At 45.7% G+C, this 18,308-nt stretch overlaps 2 protein-coding genes across 3 annotated transcripts in view; one reads left to right on the plus strand and one right to left on the minus strand.

Annotated features, from left to right (window-relative positions):
* COMMD6 (COMM domain containing 6) overlaps positions 1-16,045 on the minus strand; it is a 33,585-nt gene extending 17,540 nt beyond the window's left edge. The window contains exons 1-4 of the mRNA XM_040341383.1: positions 15,866-16,045; positions 11,678-11,736; positions 7,366-7,431; positions 6,370-6,446 (exon numbers count right to left, since the gene is read on the minus strand). Coding sequence (XP_040197317.1) covers positions 6,370-6,446; positions 7,366-7,431; positions 11,678-11,736; positions 15,866-15,893 — 230 coding nt within the window. The 5' untranslated portion in view covers positions 15,894-16,045. The remainder of the gene's footprint in view (positions 1-6,369; positions 6,447-7,365; positions 7,432-11,677; positions 11,737-15,865) is intronic.
* A 253-nt stretch (positions 16,046-16,298) lies between these two features.
* UCHL3 (ubiquitin C-terminal hydrolase L3) overlaps positions 16,299-18,308 on the plus strand; it is a 92,358-nt gene continuing 90,348 nt past the window's right edge. Inside the window, exons 1-3 of one of the 2 annotated variants that reach the window (XM_040341381.1) lie at positions 16,299-16,407; positions 16,492-16,659; positions 16,763-16,774. In XM_040341381.1, the coding sequence (XP_040197315.1) occupies positions 16,618-16,659; positions 16,763-16,774 (54 nt within the window). In that variant the 5' untranslated portion in view covers positions 16,299-16,407; positions 16,492-16,617. Of the gene's footprint in view, positions 16,660-16,762; positions 16,775-18,308 lie in introns of both variants that reach the window. The other variant, XM_040341382.1, reaches the window with a different exon arrangement.

An 18,308-nucleotide genomic window follows, 5' to 3' on the forward strand; every position in this document is an offset into this window, starting at 1 on the left:
CCTGAATTAATGTCAACCTTCACAGAGAAATGTGTAATAGTCTACACATAATACAGAAGAAACAATTACTCGCACACATAACTTAAAAGCGGAGTTCCACCCTAAAAATGAACTTTCTATTAACAACTTGCCTTTAACGTAAAAAAAAAAAACTAAAAAAAATTATTTGATTTTTACTCACTTCTATCTGGCTGTTACTAGGCAGATTTCGTAATCTGCCTAGTTCCTGGTCCTAGGTGGTTCAACTTCCTGTCCTAAGACCCCATTGCCTCCTGGGAAATGATGACACTCATTTCCCAGGAGTCTCTGGGCATTACTGTGCCAAATTTCTGGAACGATTGGGGAGCTATTAATATGTTTTAGGGACCATTTAATGCGATTCATTTTACCTACAAAAAAAAAAAAAATATTATGCCTGGAACCCTGCTTTAATACAATAATTGATGTTATCTGCTTTATCTAGTTAGACTCTACCTAACTTGACTCTGAGGCTGCATTCACACCTGAGCGTTTGGTCGCCTGAAGCGCGACGCTCAAAAACGCTAGAGGGGAAAAAATACATTATTCCCTATGGAGATGGTTCACATCTCCACTCCAAAACGCCTGACGCCGAACGCCTGAAGCTCAAACAAGTTCCGGACCCTTTTTTGTCGCGCGTTCAACAAGTGATGAAAAGATGATAATTTTTCCTATTGGCTAAAATAAACGTTGAAGTACAAAAACGTCAGACGACGCTGTATGCAAACGCGCAAATAAGCATGAATACGCGCGACAAAACGCCAGAAAAAACGACCGAACGACCGACGCTCAGCCTGAACTTGTGTGCTCCATCTGCTGGTCAAAAAACAGAATACAGATCCTTCCAGTGTAAAATGTACACTACCTAATGACACTTTCAGAAGGACGTTTATTAGTTTGAGTAATCTGTAGAGCTATGATTACATCCAACGAGGGCAGCAAATGCAAACTACAGAATCTCCAAGATAGCCAGACTTTGAATGTAAGGGGCAGGATTGGCAGATACTATTTGCACCTGTTCTGGTGTGCAATGCCAGCTTTTGATAGACCCATCATTTAAATGACTGCTGAGCTTAATATGGGGAATGCAGTAGCTGACCTTCTGAAATCAAAGACAAGCATGCAGATCAGGAAATTCAGAGTCACTCCAGCACATTTAATCTACAAACTATTTTCAGGAAAAGTATTGGATGGAGTTGGATGTGCAGGACATCCAGAAAGTTTTCAGGGAAATAAAGGCGGCCACCAGAAAATACATACAGTATATCGTACAGACATGTGCAACTAAGCAGCTTTTCACCCTCTTCATTTTGTCAGCTGACAGCTTGCCATGGGTAATCCAGCAAGCTTGCATTTCATAGTTTTGCACATTGGGCCCATGTCTCACTAGCGGACAGCACATCACTAGTGAGAAAAACTGATAAAATGTACTGTGAAATCACCCGTTTTCATCTGTTGCTCCCTCGCCAGCTGGATGAGCATGGCAGCTCCTCCAGCCAGTAAAGGAGCAACACATGCAAACTAGCGAGTATTTTATTGCCCTGCTGTGCTCTGTATATCATCCTGTTCCTGGCAACAGGAGGGGAAAAAAAATGGGAAAGGAAACTTGGCTTACAATGATTTTGTTATTGGAGATGCAGGGTAAACTATTGTTAAACTGGTGCAAGATATTGGAAAAAGTTCAGTACATCGAAAAAAATCCTAAAATACAGTTTGGTGCACATTAACAAGATGTTAAGAGAATGCACTATAAACTGTGAGATAATGTATGGCCCATAGTTTTAATACAAGGTTCGAAATGATCTCTCTGGAACAGAGGGAGAGCGCACAGCTGCCCTAGTATAATACCGTTTTCATTGTTTAAAAGTAAAAGTAGAAAAAATGTTGCACTCACAAGGAGTAGGAAAATTCTCGCATTTACACCAACATATAACAGGTGACCTGAAGAAGGAGGCCACGCCTCCGAAACATGTAGTCGTGACAAGAGACAATTCACCTGTACCAACTCACCACCTCGGCCGTGAGTGACACAATGCCGGATGGTCCGGGTGCGTGTGTGGCTCTCTGCACCGCATAGCAGGACGCTGTAGTTGGATTCAGAGGCTTGGATAAACAACTTCATCACCCATCGGGTTCTGGATTCCATCCAGTTACACAGGCTGGGAAAGGAGGCATATATGTTGGTGCAAATGTGAGAATCGTCCTACTATTGGGAGTGTAACATTTTCTACTTTTATTTTAAACAATAAAAACTGTATTATACTAGGGCAGCGGTGTGCTCTCCCTCTCTTTGTGAGTTTCAGAAACATTCCGCCACCCAGTGAATTTTTGAGAGAGCTGCAACGCCTAGATCAAGAGAATGTGTACACAGACTGTTATACATTCAGTAGGTGTTGGTGGGTTTTGCGCTTATTGGTTTTGTATGTTTGGACTTAAATGATCTCTCTGCATGGTTCCTGGGCAAAGAATCTTGGCTTTAGGCTCCTTTCACACTTGTGCGATTCCAGAGTGGCGGAATTTTTCGGCCGCAATATTGACACAACAGACTGTGGATCAGACTTTGCCCCGCGACTTGAAATCCGATGTTAATGACCAGTGATCTGACTTTAATCCCTGAAATAACAGGCACTGTCTGTTTGATATGAATTATTAGGGTGAACTCCACGCCAATTTTTTTTTTTTTCTAAACCGGCATGGGTCCCCGCTCCAAGAGCATACCAGGCCCTTCGGTCTGGAATGGATTCTAAGGGGTCAAGGGCCTCTTCCCGACAACCGAGGCCATTGGTTGTCAAGGTCTGTGGGCAGAGGGCTTATCGGAATCTGGGAGCCCCCTTTAATAAGGGGCCCCACAGATCCCGGCCCCCCACCCTATGTGAATAAGTATGGACTACATTGTACCACTACCCGTACACCTAAAAAAAATAAAGTGTCAATAAAGACACACACTTAAATTTATTAGGCAGCTCCGGGGGTCTCTCCCGATTTCTTCTCCCTCTGTCCATTGTCTTCTGCCAGGTCTCATCCACTATCTTCTGCTCTTTTGCCCACTCTGATTGGTCAGGTGTGTGTTTGGGTTTTTAGTAGTAACCTGACACTATATATACACACACACACACACACACACACACACACATTATATAATACGCAACACTTTTGTGTTTGCCCCCATTTATCATGAACTGAACAATCTGACTTTCTATGTACACAAAAGGCCCATTTCTCTCAAATATGTTTCACAATTCTAAGCCCATGTTCACACTGGTGCGATTTGACATGTCAAATCGGCGGCATTTGCCAGCAATTGCACCGTCCTAATCGTTGTGAAGCCGCATCTTCGGCGCTGCACCGATTTCAAAAAGTAGCTTCTGTACTACTTTTTGCGATTTCGGCACGTTTACATTAACATCTGTGCAGAAACCTACACAGATGTCTCTGTAATCACAGCCAAAACCGGGACTATAATCGTGCAAGTTCAGCTGAACCTTGGCTAAATCTGTGTAAGTGAGCACTTCTCCTTTGCCAAGATAATCCATCTACCTCACAGGTGTGGCATATCAAGATGCCGATTAGACAGCATGATTATTGCACAGGTGTGTGTTAGGCTGGCCACAATAAAAGGCCACTCTAAAATGTGCAGTTTTATTGTATTTGGGGGGGGGGGGTCCAAAAACCATTCACTTTCTGGTGTGACCACCATTTGCCTCACACAGTGTAGCACATCTCCTTTGCATAGAGTTGATCAGGTTGTTGATTGTGGCCTGTGGAATGTTTGTCTGTTCCTATTTAAAGGCTGTGCGAAGTTGCTGGATATTGGCAGGAACTGGAACAGGCTGTCGTATATGCTGATCCAGAACATACCAAACATGCTCAATGGGTGACATGTCCGGTGAGTATGCTGGCCATGCAAGAACTGGGATGTTTTCAGTTTCCAGGAAATGTGTACAGATCCTTGCAACATGGGGCCATGCATTATGCTGCAACACGAGGTGATGGTCATGGATGAACAGTGCAAAAGATTCAGGCTCTCATCACGATATCTCTGTGCATTCAAAATGCCATCAATAAAATGCAACCGTGTTCATAGCATACGCCTGTCCATACCATAATCCCACTGCCACCATGGGCCACTCGATCCACAACTCTGACATCAGCAAACTGCTCACACACGACGCCATAGACACTGTCTGCCATCTGCCCTGTACGGGTTACGACGACAAACTGCAGTCAGGTAGAGACCCCGATGGAGGACGACGAGCATGCAGATGAGCTTCCCGAGAATGCAATGGTTATGCAAACCGATTGTTGCAGCAGCTGTTCGGGTGGCTGGTCTCAGACAATCTTTGAGGTGAAGATGCTGGATGTGGAGGTCCTGGGCTGGTGTGGTTACACGCAGTGCTGTATCTTGGCCTAGGCCGGCACTTTGCGGGGGCGGCCGCCCCCCCCTGCACAAAAACATCCCCCCCACCCGTCCTCCCGGCTCCCGCGGCCTTCCCCCACTTACATACAGCCTCAGTGCATCCGCCGCCCACAGCCACTGAGGTGCCTGATCAGTGGCAGAGTTATCTGCAGCCTTGTGTGCTGTGCTGGGGTCTGGGAGCCTGGATGTGTCTTCTTCAGAGATTGGGAAATCCCGCCCGCTGCTTCACCACGCAGCGTGACATCCAGCCCAGACTCAGGGAGGAGGACACCGTTGTAAGGGGAGAGTATAGGAGGAGGTGGAAGGCTGTGCAGTCTCATTGTGCTGTGTTTGAAGGACTGGTGGCAGCCTGTTTTTGCTGGGACGTGTAGTGCCCCGTTTTTGCTGGGACTTGTAGGGCACTATGTGGGGGCTGAAATATGGCAGCCCCGTTTTTGCGGGGACTTGTAGTGCACTGTGGGGGCTGATATATAGCAGCCTCCTATGCTGGGACTTGTAGTGCACTGTGGGGGGTGAGATATAGCAGCCTCCTGTGCTGGGACATGTAGTGCCTTAGACTGTGGGGGGACTGAGGAATCCTCATTCCGCCACTGAGGGCACTACAAGCCCCAGCAGAGTGGGCTGCCATTCTTCCATGCCCTGTAGTCTAGGGCACTACAAGTCCCAGCATAGGAGGCTGTCATATCTCAGCCCCCCCAGAGGGCACTACAAGTCCCAGCATAGGAGGCTGCCATATCTCAGCCCCCCCCAGAGTGCAGTACAAGTCCCAGTAGAGCAGGCTGCTCTTACAGAACAGGAGAAAGAGCTGGGGTGGGGTGGGGGGGGGGGGGGGGTGTACTGGGAGGTGAGAGAAGGAGGCACAGGTTTGAGATGAAGGGGGATTTTTTTTCTGAACGTGAGGATTTATGCTGTAAGGGGGAGGATTTGTGCTGGGAGGGGGAGATGGGGAAGGATTTGTGCCGGGAGATGTAATTTGTGCTGGGAAAGGGGAGGTTAAGGCAAGGGTTTGTGCTGAGAAGGGGGATTTTCATTGGAAGGGGTTATATGAGGGTGAGGATTTGAGCTGTAAGGGGGTATTTTTGCTGCCAAGGTGAGATGGAGGGAGCGGGGGTCTGGAAGGGGTGTGGTTTACAGATGATAGGGCGGGTCTTAAATAGGAAGGGGTGTGGCTTTGACAGGAAGGTTGGGTCGTATTTAAATTAGCAGCACAAAACCTAAATACATCACTGGTTACACATGGTCTGCGGTTGGATGTACTGCCAAATTCTCTGACATGCCTTTGGAGACGGCTTATGGTAGAGAAATGAACATTCAATTCAAGGGCAACAGCTCTGGTGGACATTCCTGCAGTCAGCTTGCCAATTGCAATTTTCTTATAACATAGATTAATATTTGAATTTATTTTGTTTACTTTTTTAGATAAAGTATTAGATGACTAGTAGAAATGAATTTGACCTAAATGTTTCAATCAGTAGTGGATTTAAACTGTGGAGGGTTAATTTAGAGTAAAAATGGTATCATGGGACTCACCTGTGAGGTCACACCCTGCGGTGTTGGCATTCAAGCTTGCTGTTTTTAGCAGATTGTTGTTCAGAGCCTGATGAAGAGCAAAGTATGCTGTACAGTAGCCTTGAATTACTACTACAAATTTTCTGTCTTTGAAGAAGCAACCAGTAAATTTATCGCATTGGAGTTTGTGTCCCATTGTCTTTTTTACTATATATATATATATATGACCTGAGCATAAATATGTTTATATAGTGTGTGTGTGTATATATATATATATATATATATATATATATATATATATATATATACACACACACACACAGTATATAAACATATTTCTGCTCAGGTCATTGGCTATTGTCTCCAACAGCAATACCTTTGTGGCATGGTGCCATTTTTCATTTGTCTACAGTTTTATGGTTTACCTGAACAGGCAGGTCACTGCATTGATCACGTTTCTAACTTCATCAATGCTGGCTTCCACACCAGTCGCTTGAAATCTCTGTTAAGATGACAGGAATTGGAAATGTTGTTGATATTGGTAAAATAGACGGTAATAGAAATGCAAGGTCTACAATAGCAGGCATTTTCCAACACGGAGCTGACAGAAAAAGGCCACAATGGCATATACATCTTTGGCAACACAGACGGATGTCCAATTAGAGTTTTACAAATTGCCTGTTACCTAATAGTAATTGTTAACTTGGATTAATGTTTAACCTACCAAAACATTGTTGCCATGAAATAGCTCTGACTGAGCATTCTGGAAACCTGAAGTCCTGGAGAAGTCCTGGTACACACCAGAGCTAACAGGTCCGCACCTGCCATTGCTTACAATGTCATAATCTCAGCCACTTTAAGTTTCCTTTTTACCTCAAATGTACTTTAAAGGGGTTGTAACGTCAGAAGGTTTTTTTATTTAATGCATTCTATGCAATAAAAAATAATAATAAAAAAAAAAAAAAAAAGTTCTGCGTGCAGCAGCACCCCTCAGACTTACCCGAGGTCCATCTAGTTCCAGCGATGTCCATGAATGTCTCAACATCCGAGACTCTCCTTCCTGATTGGCTGAAAGATAGCAGCGGTGCCATTGGCTACAGCTGCTGTCAAAGTCAGCCAGCATATCAGGGGAGAGAAGGGGCGGGGCTAGGGCTCCATGTCTGAATGGACACAGGGAGCTGTGACTCAGCTCAGGTGCCCCCATAGCAAGCTGCTTGTTGTGGGGGCACTCACCAGGAGGGAGGGCTGGGAGCACAGAAGAGGGACCCGAGAAGAGGAGAATCTGGGCCGCTCTGTGCAAATCCACTGCAACAAAGGAGGGAAGCATAACATTTGTTTTCTTTTGCTTTTTTTCTATAAAAATTAAGAGCCTTTACAATCACTTTAAGTAAACAAATGATATTGCTTTACCTAGCCCATACCTGACAAAAATGAGTTTGATCCACCCCAACACTCTGACACTGTAGACCAGAAACAATTTGCTGACACTGAAAGAAAAAAGAAAAAAAAGAGGAGAAAATGTGAAAAAAAAAATTCTTATTAAAAATTATATTAACATCTATGTGAAACATTTTATTCGTTTTGGAAAGACGACAGTTCTCTCCATGTTCGCTATGTACATTCAAAGAATGTCAGCAAACATGATGGCTATATGCTGTATTCGGAAAAGACAATTTTAATTTTTTGCCTTTAGTTCTACTTTAACCAGTTAAGGACCGTCACACGACTAAATATGTTGGCAGAATGGCACAGCTGGGCATATGGACATACAGGTATGTCCCCTTTAAGAAGCCCAGCCAGGGGGGGGTCGCAAACTAAAGAACGGGTGAGGTAAGTGTAAACAAACCTCTCCCTGTGCTTCCTAGTGAGCCTGTCACTGATCGTCTGTTCCCTGTCATAGGGAACGACGATCAGGTTTGTCACACGCCCAGCCACACCCCCCTTCAGTAAGAAACACACATTAGGGGACACTTAACCCCTTTAGCACCCCCTACAGGTTAACCCCTTCACTGCCAGTGTAATTTTCACAGTAATCAGTGCATTTTTATAGCACCGTTTGCTGTAAAAATGACAATGGTCCCAAAACTGTCCGATGTGTCCACCATAATGTCGCAGTCACGATAAAATCGCTGATCGCCACCATTACTAGTAAAAAAAAAAATTCATAATAAAAATGCCATGAAACTATCCCCTAATTTGTAGATGCTATAACTTTTGCGCAAACCAATCAAAACGCTCATTGCAATTTATTTTACCAAAAATATGTAGAAGAATATGTATCGGCCTAAACTGAGGGAAAAAATGTTTATATATATTTTGGGGGATATTTATTATAGCAAAAAGTATAAAATATTTTTATTTTCAAAATTGTTGCTCTATTTTTGCTTATAGCGCAAAAAATAAAAACCGCAGAGGTGATCAAATGCCACCAAAAGAAAGCCTTATTTGTGGGGAAAAAAAAGGACGTAAATATTGTTTGGGAGCCACGTCGCACGACCGCGCAATTGTCAGTTAAAGTGACGCAGTGCCGAATCGCAAAAAGGGGCCTGGTCCTTTAGCTGCATAATAGTCCGGGGCTTAAGTGGTTAATAAAAGTGTACTGGATGGGGAAAAAAGGCTCCAAAGTTTTTTTTTGTTGTTGTAGAAAAAAAAACACAAAAAAAACACTAATATGCCATCCAAACCCACTTAAACATGCAAAACACATTTTAAGATCATTCCTTGAAACAAATGTATGCGACTATTATTGCAAATAGAAACATGTAAATGGGTGCTAAAGCACAGAAGGTTAAATAGGAGCTTAACAGGTCTTGTTTTCCTGGATCCCAGGTTATTGTACCACTGTGATAATAGTCATGAAGAAGCCCTTTTATCATTTTACCCATGAAATTCTGAACAGATCAGAAAGCTCAATCTATTATGGGTCACTAAGGGTGGATTGGTCACAGTAACATGCTGTAATATGTGCAGTATGGCCAAGGATATGCCTATTTATATTTTGGTGCCATCCATTTTTAAATGGTAGCCAAACCCACAGACTGTGCATACAACACAAACACAGCACACAATATGAACACTCTGTGTAATGTGGTGTGCTTTAAAAAAAGATGCAGTAGCAATACGAATTTAGCCATGGGGCTTGTCTCAGAAATACTGCAATTTTATCCAACAACGTAGTTTATGTAATTTATGGGCTTAAAAGCCACAAACTACCCCCCTATATTTGTATTCTAGACACTAAAGCCTAGGTTTAGTCGAACATAAAAAAACGAATAAAAAAAAGAGACAGTACAGACTATCAATGTGAAGGCATTTTGTTTTTTTTCTGCTCGAAAATTTGCTTCCAAAACCACCCTCTTAACGCTGAGCTTAAAATATGCCTCTAAACATCCTCATGTGCATGGACACATAGGAGGACAATGAGCTGCTTCTACCGGCAGTGTTTAAGCCAGTGTGCATGTACCCTCCTGCTTCTATAGGAGTTTTGCTGTCCCCCCCCCCCCCCCCGCCTTACAAACCATTCAATGCTATCCTATGTGTTCATGCTCATAAACACATCTAAACACACATTTAGGAGCATTTGGTGCTTTCAAGTGTAGATTGATTATAGGGAGGGGGGGCAAATGTCCATAAACTCTCCTAAACTCTTGTGCAATAAAAGCTACTATTAGCATTTTTTTCTGCCAGGTGTTCTAGCATTTTTTTTTCTGTTCCCAATGTTCATTGGCCCTCAGTCTGCTAATACTTGTATAATACACCCATCAGATCACTAGTCTAAGGGCTCTTTCACACGGAGCGGACCGTTTCTGTCCGCCAAAGCTCAGCGGGGATCCCCGGTGAGCTGTCGGCAGATAGGGCGGTCCCCGCACACAGTGCAGGGACCGTCCTGTCTCTGCTCCGCTCTCCCCTATGGGGGTCCGGATGCAGACGGTCCGTCTGTCCGTCTGCATCCGGTCCGTTCCGCCGAACAGAAGAAAAATAGGGTTTCTTCCGTTCGGAAAAGCGGATCCCGACTGACGCGGACGCTAGCGGATGCTCCATCCGCTAACGGACGCGTTCCCATAGGGATTCATTACAAGTCCGTTTACGGACTTGTAATGAACGAACGGACGGATCCCTGCAACTCTACCATCATGCAGAGACTGGGGACTACAGTAGATCTTCTGTGTATATCTTCCACAGGTCAGGTCCTCTTTAACCACTTTCTTACTGGGAACATATACCCCCCTCCTGCCCAGGTGAAATTTCAGCTTCCGGCACTGCGTCGCTTTAACTGACAATTGCGCGGTCGTGCGACGTGGCTCCCAAACAAAATTGGCATCCTTTTTTCCCCACAAGTAGCGTTTTCTTTTGGTGGTATTTGATCACCTCTGCGGTTTTTATTTTTTGCGCTATAAACAAAAAAAGAATGATAATTTTGAAAAAAAAAATACAATATTTTTTACTTGTTGCTATAATAAATGGCCCAATTTAAAAAAAAAAACCTTCAGTCTAGGCCGATACGTATTCTTCTACATATTTTTGGTAAAAAAAAAACAAAACAAAAAAAAAAAAAAAAATCGCAATAAGCGACTGGTTTGCGCAAAAGTTATAGCGCCTACAAAATAAGGGACAGAATTATTATTTTTTATTACTTTTTTTTTAGTAGTAATGGCGGCGATCTGCTAATTTTTGTTGGGACTGCGACATTATGGCGGACACATCGGACACTTTTAACACATTTTTGGCACCATTCACATTTATACTGCAAATTACTGTATAAATGTGACTGGCATTGAAGGGGTTAACACTAGGGGGTGAGGAAGGGGTTAAATGTGTACCCTATATAGTGTTCTAACTGTGGGGGAAGGGGGGTGACTGGGGGAGGTGACCGATCTGTGTCCCTATGACGCTGTCATTGTGAGAGCCGGCAATGAGAAATGATCTCATATGGTTACATATGAGATCATCTCTCATTGGCCGCACAGATCGCCTACCAAACGGCCACTCCGATTGGCCGTTCACGCGATCTGTGATTGGCTGTGTCCAAGGGACACGGGCAGCACAGAAGTTCCCCGCTGCGCGCGCGGGGAACGAGGAAAGACGGCGTCCCAGAGAAGTAGAACCACCCTGCGGCCGCATATAGTCGTACGGCCGTCGGGAAGTGGTTAAACCCTGTTCTGCCCCGACAACCAGACAATCGACATGCTTACCCCTAGGTATAATCTCCTCCTCCTCCCAGTACAAATCTGCCCCCTGCCAAAAGTCCCCCTCTCAGAACAAATCTTTGTCCCCCCCACGCCTCAAATTCTCCCAGCTCAAGTGCCCCCCCTCCAAACAAAATAAAAAGACCCATCCTAGTACAAATACCCTACCCCTAAAATTTCCCTTTCTAGTAGACATCCTCCCCCCCAAATCCACCATTCTAGCACAAATTCCCCTAAATCATCACCACCCCCCCCACCCCCAATTTCCCTCCCTAGAAAAATACTTACCCTGTGCCGTCGACCAAATTCCCCCTTCCGACACAAATTATCTCCCCCCCAAACTCCTTGTGGAGCCCCTGCAGCAGCTCACATGATACTACAGTGCCCAGGGCAGCAGCCCCTCCTGTCCAACCTTTGTCCCGGCCCTGGACTTGGGAGAGGTTCTCACCCCTGATCATTCTATCAAAAACTAAAAGTTGTACCGATAATTCCGCCTTCTCAATAAAAACACATAAAAGATTAGATAAACTTAATGTCAATAACTTACCAGTTCCGCAAACAGGTCGGGTGGTAAAGATTTAATCAGGTTGCTGGACTTTTCGAAGCCTGCAAGAAACATTTTGAGAGACTGACGGCTCTTTGGTTTAAAACATTAGGTAGGAAACCCTGCTACTGTTCATAATAAATAAAAATCAGTACACTATGGGCCAATTCATAATGCAAAGTAGGCATAGCCATCTCTTCACTGACAAACCACAGTGAACCCCACGCATGTATGTTACCTTTCATTTATAAAAGTCAGAATGCAGTGTGGAGCCGCAGTGTTCCCCGGAGAGATCTCTGCTTCAAGAGCAACTCTGGGCTCACCTCAGAGGACAATGCTGACATGATGTCACTGCAGCCCCTTGCATGAATATTCGTTTATTGAAGTCAGAAGTGGCGATACAGCCTTAAGCCCCTTTCACGCTTTAATATTGTTGCATGTGTTTGTTCCCAAGACTAAATATGACACCATTCAGCATTAGGAACCCTATTCTTTTCAATCTGCTCACATCTGAGCTCAGTCACTCAAAGCTTGAAAAAATACATGAGCACTTTTTCAGACGTATTCTGCGCATTTTGGCCCCAGACTTCAATGGAGGCACCTGGAAATGCGCAACACAAATGTTTTTGTTTGCTTTTGCACCCGAACCCGTTCTTTTAGGTATCCTGCTCCTTTCTTCCCATGTAGCAGCTTGCAAACACATTCGAAAACGTTTGTTAAACATTTAAAACATGTGTAAATGCGTGAACAAAACGCCTGTACAAAGGATTCCATAAGTGCTTACTAGATGTGAATAAAGGCTTAGACCCCATTCACACCTGAGCGTTTTGTAGCTTGAAGCCTGAAGCTACAAAACGCTGGAGGGGAAAAAATCTATTATTCTCTATGGAGATGGTTCACATCTCCACTACCAAACGTTCAAAAACGCCTGAAGCTCAAACAAGTTCTGGGACTTTTTTTTGGACGCCGTCTTCACTCCATTCATTTTCAGCGCAGCTGATGCTGCCGAGAAAGGGACAGGGGAACATGTGTCCCTAGTCCCTTTCTCTGTCTCAAAGGGGAGATGTCAGAGGTCTGTTAAGACCCCTGATATCTCACCAAAGCCCCCCAACAGGGCTGAAAAAAAAAAAAGAAAAGAAGAATAAAAAAATTATTGTAGAAAATAATAAAAGAAAAAACACACTGACACGGTCCACCCCCCCCCCCCCCCTTTAAAAAAAAAAAAAAGGATGTAAAAAAAAAATATTGTAAAAAAATTAAAAACAAATTGTTAAACATAAAAAAAAAACTACTGACACATGTGCTGCTGTCACATGAGATTAAAAAAAAAGTATCGGTATTCGGTATCGGCGAGTACTTGAAAAAAAGTATCGGTACTTGTACTTAAAAAAGTGGTATCGGGACAACCCTAATTATTATTATTTTTTGCTCCTAGTGTGCATGGACCCTTAAAGTAGTTGTAAAGGCGAAGGTTGGGTTCACACTATCTTTGCATGCGGTTCACAGCAGGGGCCCGATGCGTCCCTGTTCATCATTTCAGGTCCGATTTCAGCCCAACTTTAGACCTAAAAACAGACCAAAAGATGCACAGGACCCCTGTGCAAATTCACACCAGAGCTGCAGCAGAGATGTGTGCACCGCCTCCATAGAGAGCTTGTCAAAATCTCCTGCTGCCCACATCCAATTCCAGTGTGAACCCAGCCTGAAGTTTTTTTTTACCTTAATGCATTCTTCAGTGTGTAGCTACTCCCTCTAATACTTACCTGAGCCCGATTCTGATCCTGCAATGTGCACAAGAGCAGCAGCTCTCTTAAGTTTCTCCCTCCTCAGTGGCTAAGACACAGCAGTGGCAGCCATTGGCTCCCACTGCTGTCAATCACAGCCGGTGAGCAGGGAGTGGGGGGAGCCAGGAGTGCCGTCGAGGAGCCGAAAAGAGGAGGAATGGGGCTGCTCTGTGCAAATTGTTCTCCTTTACTGATATGTGCCGATGAGGCGGCACTGATAGGTGACACTGTTGGGCAGCACTGTTGATGAGGCACTGATTGGTGATATTGATAGGTGGCACTGATAGGTGGCACTGTGGGCACTGGTAGGTGGCACTGACAGGTGACACACATGGGCACAGATGAGCTTAGCAGCTCTCCCTGATCGGGACCAATGTCCCTCTGTCTTTTTTCTCTCCTCACGCTATCAGCGCGAAGAGAAAAAATAACCAATTACCGGCTCTGTTTACATCACATGATCAGCTGTCATTGGCTGACAGCTGATCACGTGGTAAGGGGTCGGGATCTCAGACTCGCTGATCACAGAGCAAGCCACGTGCACCCTGCAGGGGGCGTGCAGGCCGCTCGAGCATGGGAGGACGTCTATTGGCGGCCTCCGGCAAAGTAGATCCACTCTGTAGCCGTCATTAGGCTCTAGCGCAGATGGGAAGAGGTTAAAAAGTATGGAAAACAATAATGCCGCGTACACACGATAATTTTTCGGCATGAAAAAAAACTAAGTTTTTCGGCATGTAGAAAAAAACTTAGTTTTTTCCAACTTCATCATTAAAAAGGACGTTGCTCACACACGATCGTTTTTAAAAAAAGCTCTAGCAAAGCGCAGTGACGTACAACACGTACGGCGGCACAATAAAGGGGAAATTCCATGCGGATGGCGCCACCCTTTGGGCTGCTTTAGCTGATTTCCTGTTAGTAAAAGACGATTCATGCTTTTCTGTCTGTTACAGCGTGATGAATGTGCTTACTCCATTACGAACGGTAGTTTTACCAGAACGAGCGCTCCCGTCTCATAACTTGCTTCTGAGCATGCGCGGGTTTATAACGTCGATCATTTTTTACAACCCAAAAAACGACATTGTTTCAGAACCCGAAAAATAATGCGAAGCCCACACACGATCATTTTAAATGACATTTTTTAAAAACTTTGTTTTTTTCATGCCGAAAAATGATTGTGTGTACGCGGCATACGTCTCTCTTAGTTGTTCGCTTTTAGTCTGCTAAATAGATAATTAAGAGCCCTTTCACATTGTGCCGCACATCGCGTCAGTGGTAAAATAGCGGTAAAAAGCCGCCATTTTACTGTCGAATTTGCGGCGCATTTCGGCCGCTAACAGAGCCCTTTTAACCCCCAAGAAAAGGTTAAACCGCCCACAATGCACCACTACAGCGGCGTATTGCCAGCGGTCCAGCAGTGCTGCCCATTGATTTCAATGGGCAGGAGCGCATTAGCAGCGGTGAATTCACTGCTGCTAATGCACTCCAAAGAAGCTGCTGGCAGGACTTTTTCTGACGCGCTGCCAGTGCACCACTCCAGTGTGAAATCCCTCAGGCTTTCACACTGGAGTGTGAGGAGCAGCTGTTTAAGACCCCTTTCACACTCAGGGCGTATTGCAGGCGCTATAGCATTAAAAATAGCGCCTGCAATCCGCCCTGAAAAAGCTGTTACATTCACTCCAGTGTGAAAGCCCGTTTTAATGTGTTCCAGTACAGTCCAGGAAAAAAGCAACATGTTCTACTTTTTTTTATGGAACTGGAAAGCACTGGTGGGAACTATGCCATGGAAAACCTTTCAATGCATTTTTGATGCCGGAAAAAATAAAAAAATATACACATTGGAATGCATCAAAAACGCACATGCAGAAAGGCACCTGGAAGGCATCCGGACTGCGTCTCTATGGTGTGAACCGGCCCTAAGACTTTACACCCACTTTAATAGCAGGATTACCAGGTGAGAAAAGGAAAAACAAGTTTAAAGAAAACAAATGCTGCCAAACTCCCACCCTTTAGGTTGTCACCAGAACAGGAATAGAGGGGAAATCTTCCAACAGGGACACTAGTTCCAGTGGCAACCAGGGATTTTCAACCAGGGCAGCAAACCTTCACTTTGGAGGGATTTCCTTTAACTTCCTTTTTTGAATCTGAGACAGGAAGTGAAGGGAAACCTCCCCAATGGGACACAGATGCAAAAATATAAATAAAAAAAGACAGGGGTTATAACCCAAAGTAAAAAGATTTGTCTTTAGTGTCAGTGATTGTACAATTGAAGAGCAATCTGTGACAGATGATATAACACCTATAGACAAAAGTGAAAGATTCCTGTGACATACACACATGATCAATCCATGGTCTGGCAACTCATCCATGGCTATGCAGACACATGTGATCTCAGCACACCTCACCCACCTACCTGCGCCTGACAGCTCCCTCTCCAACATCCTTACACCACAGTTCCAGCAGTATTTCCCATCATACCCAGCGGCTGTCACATGAATTGTAAATCACATGACTGCAAGTTGTGACAGCAGCCACCATGTTTGTGCCTGGCACCCAGGCCAGTGAAGCACTGCCTACATTGCTGTGTAATGTAAAAGACTCACACACATGTACACGCCGCCTATATAAAGCCACTTTACAAAACACTGCGATTTTACTAGTAACCAAAGGTGCTAAACTCCCAAGACTCATTTACATAGAACGAAACAACCATTGGAACCGCCCACACTAAACACTCCTAGCTACTTCTGGCCTATCAGATACAAGGGGCGGACGCATGATTCAGGAAGTCGTAGAATGACTGGACGGTTCAGCCCTACGTTACGTCACCCACCACCGGGGTAGCCAATACCGTGCGACCCACTACACACGCTTCGTGATCTGGAAGAGTCCATTTGTAACTGTTAAGGGGGAATCTCCGTTATCCTGTATAGGACAAATAATAACTCTGCTCTGGTAAACGCATGAAAACGGCCTGTCTCGTTATTTAATTGTAATCTTGTGTGAATAACCCCGTACGAATAACAGTTTGCTGTGCAGGTGACGGTAGCCGGCATTGGAGGCTCCCCCCGTATTTGTGAAGTGAAGTGGTCCGTGGGTGAAGTTTAGTAGGCAGCAGGCTGTGACAGGAACTTCCATAGGGAGTGAGAACTGCCGGTATACACCATGCAGGCTATGCGCTGGTTACCACTGGAGGCCAACCCTGAGGTGAGAGGTGCCATTCCTACAGAGACACACATATGTATGTATGTATGTATGTATGTATGTGTATACAGGGGCAGTGCTCACTTCTCTTCTCCTTCTCTTCTAGGTTATGAACCAGGTGAGTGACACCCACACATTCCCCTTCTACTGCTCTAGTGTCATGACTTGCACAGCTGGTGGTAAGTGTGCCCAGTAACAGTAGGTGGGATCCCAGTGGGAGGATGGACAGGGAAGGTAAGTGACCACTAAGACTGGGCTCCCTCCCTCCACTGTCACAGGATCTGCTGATGTGAGCTGAACTCCAGGCACACAGCCTTGTGTGCCGCCAGAGTAGTGCGGCCTTGTGTGCCGCCAGAGTAGTGCGGCCTTGTGTGCCGCCAGAGTATTATAGAATGCTGCGGAAGTCACGTGGCGGTCAACTGCGCATGCGCAATGCGTTCCAGTGGGAGGATGGACAGGGAAGGTAAGTGACCACTAAGACTGGGCTCGCTCCCTCCACTGTCACAGGATCTGCTGATGCGAGCTAAACTCCAGGCACACAGCCTTGTGTGCCGCCAGAGTAGTGCGGCCTTGTGTGCCGCCAGAGTAGTGCGGCCTTGTGTGCCGCCAGAGTATTATAGAATGCTGCGGAAGTCACGTGGCGGTCAACTGCGCATGCGCAATGCGTTCCAGTGGGAGGATGGACAGGGAAGGTAAGTGACCACTAAGACTGGGCTCGCTCCCTCCACTGTCACAGGATCTGCTGATGCGAGCTAAACTCCAGGCACACAGCCTTGTGTGCCGCCAGAGTATTGCGGCCATGTGTGCCGCCAGAGTATTGCGGCCATGTGTGCCGCCAGAGTATTGCGGCCTTGTGTGCCGCCAGAGTATTGCGGCCTTGTGTGCCGCCAGAGTATTGCGGCCTTGTGTGCCGCCAGAGTATTGCGGCCTTGTGTGCCGCCAGAGTATTGCGGCCTTGTGTGCCGCCAGAGTATTGCGGCCTTGTGTGCCGCCAGAGTATTGCGGCCTTGTGTGCCGCCAGAGTATTGCGGCCTTGTGTGCCGCCAGAGTATTGCGGCCTTGTGTGCCGCCAGAGTAGTGCGGCGATGTGTGCCGCCAGAGTAGTGCGGTGATGTGCGCGGCGATGTGTGCCGCCAGAGTAGTGCGGCCATGTGTGCTGCTGTAGTGTCACAGTCTGCTGCCTATCATAGAATGCTGCGGAAGTCACGTGGCGGTCAACTGCGCATGCGCAATGCGTTCCAAACGCAAGTGCGATGCGTTCCATTAGATTTACGACAGTACACACCAGCGAAGCCGATCGGCTTCTCTCCTGACAGGGGTGTTCTGTGCTGATTGTTTATCAGCGCAGCCCCCCCTCGGATGCCTGCCCAGGACCACCAGGGATGGCCATCACACTGGACCACCAGGTATGCCACCCTAGACCACAAGGTAAATGCCAATCAGTGCCCATCCCCAATGCCTGCCAGTTTCAGTGATGCCCATCATTGCCACCCAGAATGCCCATTAGTGTTGCCTACCAGTGCCCATTGTCAATGCCTGTCAGTGCCACGTCATTGCTGCCCCTTATCAGTGCCCATCGGTGGCACCTTATCAGTGCCCATCAGTAAAGGAGAAAATGTACCAGTCTTTTGGTAGAACCTCCTTGCATGTTA

Source organism: Rana temporaria, chromosome 2, assembly GCF_905171775.1.
Source record: "Rana temporaria chromosome 2, aRanTem1.1, whole genome shotgun sequence".
Lineage (NCBI taxonomy): Eukaryota > Metazoa > Chordata > Amphibia > Anura > Ranidae > Rana > Rana temporaria.